This window comes from Dioscorea cayenensis, chromosome 14 (assembly GCF_009730915.1).
Source record: "Dioscorea cayenensis subsp. rotundata cultivar TDr96_F1 chromosome 14, TDr96_F1_v2_PseudoChromosome.rev07_lg8_w22 25.fasta, whole genome shotgun sequence".
Taxonomy (NCBI): Eukaryota; Viridiplantae; Streptophyta; class Magnoliopsida; order Dioscoreales; family Dioscoreaceae; genus Dioscorea; species Dioscorea cayenensis.
The window spans coordinates 17,069,691-17,078,225 of NC_052484.1; the positions used below are offsets into that span (position 1 = coordinate 17,069,691).

Genomic DNA, 8,535 nt, shown 5'->3' on the forward strand with positions numbered 1-8,535 from the left:
AGTGATATAGTATTGCATATCCATACGGACAATATCCACATGAGGATTCATTACAAATATATATAAAGTGGCGAAACTAGGACCAAAATTAAGGGGGTGCTAACTTTAATTTAAAAAAATTATATTACTTCAAACTTAAAATTATAATAATTAATATTTCAAAAAAATATACCACGATTATATCATTATGAGATAAAAAGTTGAATTATTACATCAAATCCAATCTAATTTTTAATTTAAATATAAATTTTTATATTAATTCAAACTAAATAATAATAATAATAATAATAATAATAATAAATATTTTTAAAAAAATATAAAATATGTATATATAGTTAACAAGCTCAATACACTTACTTAAGTAAAAGATTTGAATCATTCGACCAAAATCTGATATAGTTTTTAACTAGGTTTAATAGTAGACTGCATGAGATTATAGCTTCAACGAAAAATCAAAACTTATTATAAAAGTATGTTTTTTAGAATTTGGAGATTTTTATATTGAAAAATTATTAGAGTAAATTTTCAATAAGATGAAGTAGACTTTACAGTTTTTATACGATAGTTTTTTACATAAGAGGTAAAAACCCTTCAGTTTTTTTTAATTATTTTATATTTATTTCTTATGATGATATTGGTAATTTTTAATTATTTTATATTTATTTCTTATGATGATATTGGTAATTTTTCAAATACCAAAATAGCCCACTACCAAGGAGCAACCGTCCAAACGAAATTTTATAATTTTATTAGAATCTAGATTTAAAAATAAAATATTTAAAAAGTGGGTATGTTTTTAGGAATGTAAAAACTTTGAAAGATTTTTTAAGGATGAAAAGGCTTGGAGTGATCTGAGGTACATTTTACTTTATTTTTTGTGATTAATAATTGAAAACGTTGCTATATGGGTTGGTGAGGCATGACCTTGAAAAATAATACAACAGTCAAATCAAGGCTGGATATATTCTTTCTCATATTCAATCCTTCCTCTATAATTTCAAGCATTAGGAATCCCCACCAACTCCCAGCTCATTCAGGTCAGGCTCTATCATCATCTTCTTCTTCTTCTTGCTCATGCTTTATGGTTATCTGAATCTTCTCAGTTTTTTTGTTTTCATTTCTCTGTCTTTTTTTTTCTTAGCATTGAGAAATCCATTTCATGTTCAGAGTTGTTCTTCTTGTGAACATAGCAGGTTTAATGGAGATTATTAAGCATGGATTGTGAATATATATATCTATATTGATTTTTGTTCTTGTTCATGTGCCACTTTTAGTGATTTCAGTTGTTTAATATTTAGATTTTGTATTGATCATTTCCATGTGTTTGGTTTCTGGTTTTAAAAAACAGGATTGTTTGGGGTTCAATATGTTGGAGAATGGATTTGATGTAAGAAATGAGGATTGCATGCCCACGGTAATGCTGCTTTTTGAATAAAATAATGCTGTTTTTCCCTCTGTGTTCACAGTTGTTTGCTTATTGGCTTTGGTTTTGAGTTTCATAATATAAATTTGAATGAATTGAACCGGCTAAAGTAACGAAATTTTGATTGTTTATTATAACTTGAAAGTTCTATCTCTCTTTGATGTTAATTAGAACAAAAATAAATCAAATAATTTGAAAAAACACCAAAGTATCCAAATTGAATGAGTGAACTTTATATGGTTAGTATGGTTTTTTGGGTTTAGTCAAACTTTTGATCTTTTTTTTTAAAAAAAAAAAATCAAACTGAATATTGAACCAGTATAATGCATGCTCTTATTGCCATGTGCAACAAAGTGTAATCGAAAGCATGGAAAGAAATTTATTAGTGTAGATTTATAAGATGTCATGATAAATATTTTTTTTTCTTCTGATTTTTATTGTTATTTGTTTTCTTGTTTTGTGATTTTTCACAGGGTCAAATTGATCCAGGACAACCTCCGAAAAAAACATGGAACCGACAAATAGTTGCTCAAGCAAAAAATTTAACAGAGGTTCCTCTATCTCTTAAAGATTGGTTTATGATGGTAAAGTTTTTTATCTGAAATTCCGGTCTTGCAAGCTATCAAACCATTATAGAATTAAAGTAAAAATTTATCGACTATAAACTCCTTCATGTGAAATCATTGTTATTAATGACACCGGCATAGATTAATTTTATTGCAAAATTGTTTCTGTAATCTTCACTAAAGTTTTAATTCGATAATTTTTTTTTTAATTTCATTATCATATTTCACAAATTTGATCTTGTTCTGTTTCTTCAATAAGGGTCCCTTTTTCTTGGAGTTATGCTGGTACTATGTAGAACAAAGAGCAAAAGCGGAGGTGAGCATCAATTTCTGATTCACTTTCACTTTTATTTTCAAAGTTTCAATGTTAATTTCAAGTGATGATCTCTTTATTTATCAATTGTCCATATTATTCATTCATTCATTTTCAGGCTGTAATATATAATCCATTCAAAAAGCCTGGTGCTAACTCTTCCAATGGAGTTCCCCTTGGTGGTGTTGGGTAAGCTATTATCATATCATTTATTTAATTGATGTCAAACATTTAATGTATGTGTACTTTATATCTTGATTGAATCTTGAGATCATAGAAAATGGTTGGCATACTACTTAACTTAGTGGTGAGACAGAACTAGTTTTCGTATTAATAGTCTCACTTCGGCTAAGTTAGTAATGTGGGGCCATTAGTTAATAATCAGTAACTGTCAATAAACGTCAATATTGTGCACAGAAATAGTTAAGTTGCAAATTACCTTTTGAATAAAGATCAACATGCTATTTATTTTATGTTTGCACAAGCTTGTGCATGATTTCCAGTAGAAATATCTGAGAGATATTTGGAAAAATGATCTCGAGTTGTTAATAACTTAAGCAAGTTTGATGAGCATTGTATGATACCTAAGTTAAATTTTTCTCCAAGATATAATCATTGATATTTTTTATATAGCCATAGTTGATGATTAGCGGTCTTAATTAGAGATCTTTTTCTTTTTTTTAAACCTATTGGAGATCTTCTTTATTTGTTTACATAGTGTAATAGTTATCATAAGCATGAGTAATTTCAATTTTATAAGAGTGCCAAGTATGAATTTTATTGATATGTGCCTTAGAGTTTCAAGTTTTGACTTTCAGGGTTGGGAGCATTGGAAGAAGTTACAACGGTTACTTCCAGCAGTGGCAATTGTTCCCAGGGAAATGTGAAGAGCAACCTGTTCTAGCAAATCAATTTTCTGTAAGTTCAATTTTTTCCTTGTAACCTAAAATTATCTATCAACAGAACCTGATTATATGTACAATTAATAGGCTATGGATACTCATGTTAGAAACAATAGGTATATAAACAGACTCGATGGAAGTTGTTGTGTTTATCAATAGGAATCATTGTCCTTCCATGTTCTTGTGGCAAAATATTGCTTATCAATTCTGTTGATCAACATAAATAAATGTCTTGATCCTGCATTTGATGATTAAATTCTAAATCCTGCGAGCAAGGTCTCAACTGAGTTTTAATACAATGCGCATTTTCTAAGACTGCATTCATGAATATATCAATGCAATAAGTCTTGTTTATACTTATCATCAGCGTGAGCTTTTTTACCTCACATTTTTTTTTCATCTTTTTAATTTGGCAGGCTTTTCATTTCCCGCCCAAATGGTGAAAAGTATTCGACTGTACTATCCCCGAAAAGCCCACATATTGGCAAGTAAGATAAATCATTTCCATAAGCAATAAAATATAGTGGTTTGAGCTATATAATAAAGCATTGAATCTTGTAATTGAATCTTATCAGTGGATATCTGTTGTTTTACAGAAGTAACAATGCTGGAATTGAATCTTGGGACTGGAACCTGAGTGGAAATAAGTCAACTTACCATGCATTATATCCGAGGTCATGGACTGTCTACGATGGTAATCACAATGGTTTGTAATTTATATCCAGTTGTGATGTATTTGTTTCATTGGTTTCTTATTTTTCGATTCTTGATGTAGGTGAGCCTGACCCAAATATCTAAAATAACTAGTCGACAAATCTCACCCTTTGTTCCCCAAAACTATCAGCACAGCAGTTATCCAGTTGCTGCTTTTACCTTCACTGTAACTAATTCAGGGAAGACCCCTGCTGATGTAACTCTGCTCTTCACATGGGCGGTACATTTTTCTCCGAAAATTATCTTGAACTGCATTCCCGTTATTTCATCGATTGTCCTGAATAACTACTTACAAACTTCATTCTTGTTATTTCTGCAGAATTCTGTTGGTGGGAACTCTGAATTTTCCGGGGGTCATTTCAATTCTAGAATGAAGTAAGATGATGGCTAGAAAAATCCAGTAGTTCTCATGAGTCTTGAACAACTCACTCATTTGGGTCTTATGTTTTTGGGGTCTTTTTAGTGTAAATAATGGTGTGCATGGAGTGCTGCTACATCACCGGTAATTTCATCATTTTGATTTCTCAATTCTTTGGTTAATTAAACCAAGGTGGATAGTTAGATTTTATATATACCATTTGTGCATTTGTTTCTTCTAAACCCAGGACTGCAAATGAGCAATCGCCAGTAACATTTGCGATAGCAGCTCAAGAGACAACCGATGTTCATGTTTCAGAGTGTCCTTATTTCTCCATTTCCGGAAAATCAAAAGGTTTCACTGCAAGTGATATGTGGGATGAGATTAAAAAGGTAGAGTGTTTCATTACTTCTACTCATGCATTAACCACCCAAATTTACATCCTTTAAGCCGGTGCTGTAGTTTATGAATTGTATGCTATATGCTATATATAGTCTAACAGGCAAGATGAAATTTCTAAAATGCAAACATTGCAGAAAATTTGATGAACACATTTTGTCTCCTTATCTGTTCTTGTTCATGTTGATGATTTAAGTAGAGTTGACTAATTAAATGTCAAGACCAAGTGAATGATGCATCTATGTTATTAACTAGTTTTTTGTACATGCTTTCTCTATAGCATGGAAACTTCGACCACCTCGATTCAGCTGAAACATCAAATCCTACGGAGTCAGGATCGTCGATTGGAGCTGCTGTTGCAGCTTCTTTGATGGTCCCTTCCAATTCAACCCGTACTGTTACATTTTCATTAGCATGGGATTCTCCAAAAGTGAAATTTCATAATGGAAAGACTTACCACAGGTGAGTTTATTGTTCATCATATAAGCAATAATCAACATCCATGCTGTGATGATGTTAATAACTATTGAGACTTTGCATCAGGAGGTATACCAAATTTTATGGCAGAGATGGCAAAGCAGCAGCAAAACTTGCACATGATGCAATTATCGGTATTCTTTTTGACACACATCACTGCTATAGATGGCATAGTCTGCTTCATACGTCTATGGTGTATGAGTTTAAATTGTTTCACTAATGTCAAGAAAACAAGCAGTGGTCTTTTACCATTGTTTATCTAAATTCATATTCCCATCATTTAATTTTTTATTGAAATTATATTTGCAACTTTACTAATGACATCTAAAACTGAATATAGTTTCATTCTTCGGTGTCTTGTGATAAACTAGAACATAGAGAATGGGAGTCCCAGATTGAAGATTGGCAAAGGCCTATACTAGAAGACAAGACTCTTCCTGACTGGTAAAAATTTAATCTTTATTCACAATACTAGCTTAGATAGATAGTCTGGTAACAAAGATAAATATGAAGCTTTGAAAGAAATCTGTAGGTACCCGATTACTCTATTCAATCAACTTTACTATCTTAATGCGGAGGATCGATTTGGACCGGTAAGTCAGGGCCTTGCTTTCCATTTTGATAGTTAAATGAACATTGTATATGAACTATAAGCTTTCTCTTATGCAGATGGTTTACTTGCTAGGGAGAATTTAGTAGCCATTGAGAAGAGGAAAAAATTCTCCCTTGATTTAATCACTTCAGAGAAAAGTAACTTTGACGATAAGATCCCTTTAAACAACACTGCCAGTACCATCCTTAAGAGGATGGAGTCAACAATTGAGAAAGTTCAATCTCCTCTGACATTTGATTCTGCCTTCGGAACATCACTGCTTGATGAAGAAGAGGAAAACATCGGCCAGTTTCTTTATCTTGAAGGGATCGATTATATCATGTGGAACACATATGATGTACATTTCTACTCCTCATTTGCTCTGCTCCAGTTGTTCCCAAAACTTGAACTTAGCATTCAAAGAGACTTTGCAGCAGCAGTAATGATGCATGATCCTGAGAAGAGGAAAGTTTTTGGTGGTGAATGGGTTCCTAGAAAGGTTCTTGGTTCAGTTCCTCATGATCTCGGGCTAGGTGACCCATGGTGTGAGCTTAATGCTTATGTCCTTCACAACACTTCTAGGTGGAAAGACTTGAATCCTAAGTTTGTTCTGCAAGTTTATAGAGACATAGTAGCCACAGGTGACATAAAGTTTGCGAGAGCTGTTTGGCCTTCAGTTTATGTGGCAATGGCTTACATGGATCAGTTTGATAAGGATAACGATGGAATGATTGAAAATGAAGGCTTCCCAGATCAAACCTATGATATATGGTCAGTGTTTGGTGTGAGTGCATACACAGGAGGTATTTGGGTGGCTGCATTGCAGGCTTCTTCAGCCATGGCTCGGATAGTTGGTGATCAAGCTTCAGAGACTTACTTTTGGAATAGATATCAGAAGGCGAAAACCGTCTATGAGAAACTGTGGAATGGTTCTTATTTCAACTATGACAGTAGCAATAGTGAGGCAAGCTCATACATTCAAGCTGATCAATTGGCCGGACAATGGTAACGTTCAATGCACTCTTTAGATTTTTTGTTGTATCATTCCTCATAGAATATCTTTAACTCCATAAAAATGCATTTCATTTGCCTATCGATTCTTCATTTAAGGAAACTAACAAAAATGTGTCAATAATAACAAATGTTTATTTATATTTACTAGTATTATAACTTTTTAATCCTTCATTTAGGTACTCTAGAGCATGTGGTCTTCAGCCGATAGTTGATGAAACGAGGGCGCAGATTGCCCTTAAGAAGGTTTTTGACTTCAATGTTCTAAAGGTGAAAGAAGGGAAGGTTGGAGCAGTTAATGGTATTAAACCCGATGGCAATTTGGATGATGCATTCCTACAGGCAAAAGAGATATGGACGGGAGTAACTTATGCTGTCGCAGCTTCTATGATTCAAGAAGGTATGAGAGAATCAGCATTTAAAACTGCTCAAGGGATCTACGAAGCCGGTTGGTCTCAAGAAGGATTTGGGTGAGTGAAGAAGCTATTTCCTATATATCAAAGAGATAATTATGGTCCATGTGAAAATAAAACCATGAATGCAGAAACATAGAGGAGAAGAATAAGATAAAAGACAATATGTTTGCATAATTAAACTATATTATAATAGGTTCTCAGCACTTAAGACAATATGAACCTCATGTTTATATATTATTTCTAGCTTGTATTTTAATCATTCATTTCAGACCATGTGGCAAAGTTCTTCCTACCATGTTAGTAGATTTTTTTTCCTACATCATATATATAATGAACTTATTAGAACTCCGGTTGTTACATGTAGAGCTAAATCCTCGATGATTAGCATTTAATAGAGCCATAAATAGATCAAGTTTGGGTGATTCATACAAGTTTTTTTTCATATTTGATTGTAATTGCAGGTATTCTTTCCAAATCCCTGAGTCATGGACAGTTAATGGAGAATACAGATCTCTAAACTACATGCGACCTCTCGGCATATGGGCCATGCAATGGGCACTAGATTCACCGAAAAAACATTTTCAGATGGAACCAAGATCGGATTATTCAAATGAAGATGATGCAGAAGGACATGCAACATTCTCTAGAGTCGCAAATTTTCTCAGGTTGCCGGAGGAAAGAGCCGAGAAAAGCAATCTCAGAGTCATCTTTGACATTATCTGTGAGAAACTGTGGAGCAGATGATCTCATTCTTCTACTTGAAAAATCTGTGGAGAGTGTAGGAATTTGCATTATTTGTTAAAAATAAGCTTGATATTTGTATGAGTCTCAGAGATTTTTATTATGGTATTCCTTACAGAAATTGTTAGAATGAATATAGAATAAAGTCAGTTTTACTGAGAATGAATGGAAAATGTCCTTGCATGGATCATGGAGATCAAATGTACTTAGAAAAAACATTTGACGTTGGAAGATAGCAGTTTTTATTTTAATAGATGTGGAAACCTTAACCTTTGCGTTGGGAGAATGAATGGAAAATATTCTTGTAACTTTTTACTGTGATAAGTGTATTTTAAAAATGATAAAAATAAAATAAAATACCCTTGTCCGCTTGGATTCTTGGTAATGCCTCAGTAAATCAAACAAAATTTCTGCAATTATTGGTAATCATGTAGGGTAATTTTCTGGGTTGAGCACTAACCTTTGGTCATATTTCGATTTGAGCACGACATTCAAAAGCGTATCAAAGTGAGCATTAACATTTAATTTGGTTACACCGGTGAGGTTGTTTTGGTTTTACGGTGAGAATTCGGCCACGTGGACACCGGACTCTACCTCATCTTCACTCGTGAATGCTACCACAT

General features: G+C 33.0%; 1 protein-coding gene across 1 annotated transcript; it reads left to right on the plus strand.

Annotated features, from left to right (window-relative positions):
• The first annotated feature begins 1,056 nt into the window (after window positions 1–1,056).
• Window positions 1,057–8,165, plus strand: LOC120275700 (non-lysosomal glucosylceramidase-like). The gene is given in 21 exon segments (XM_039282370.1): window positions 1,057–1,084; window positions 1,349–1,414; window positions 1,897–2,007; window positions 2,249–2,305; window positions 2,421–2,491; window positions 3,121–3,221; window positions 3,623–3,692; window positions 3,801–3,898; window positions 3,980–3,999; window positions 4,001–4,138; window positions 4,238–4,293; window positions 4,382–4,420; window positions 4,524–4,668; window positions 4,956–5,137; window positions 5,219–5,286; window positions 5,524–5,596; window positions 5,685–5,722; window positions 5,725–5,745; window positions 5,822–6,749; window positions 6,935–7,225; window positions 7,633–8,165. Coding segments are annotated over 21 exon segments (2,859 nt in total). The 5' UTR covers window positions 1,057–1,081; the 3' UTR covers window positions 7,916–8,165.
• The last annotated feature ends 370 nt before the right edge of the window (window positions 8,166–8,535 follow it).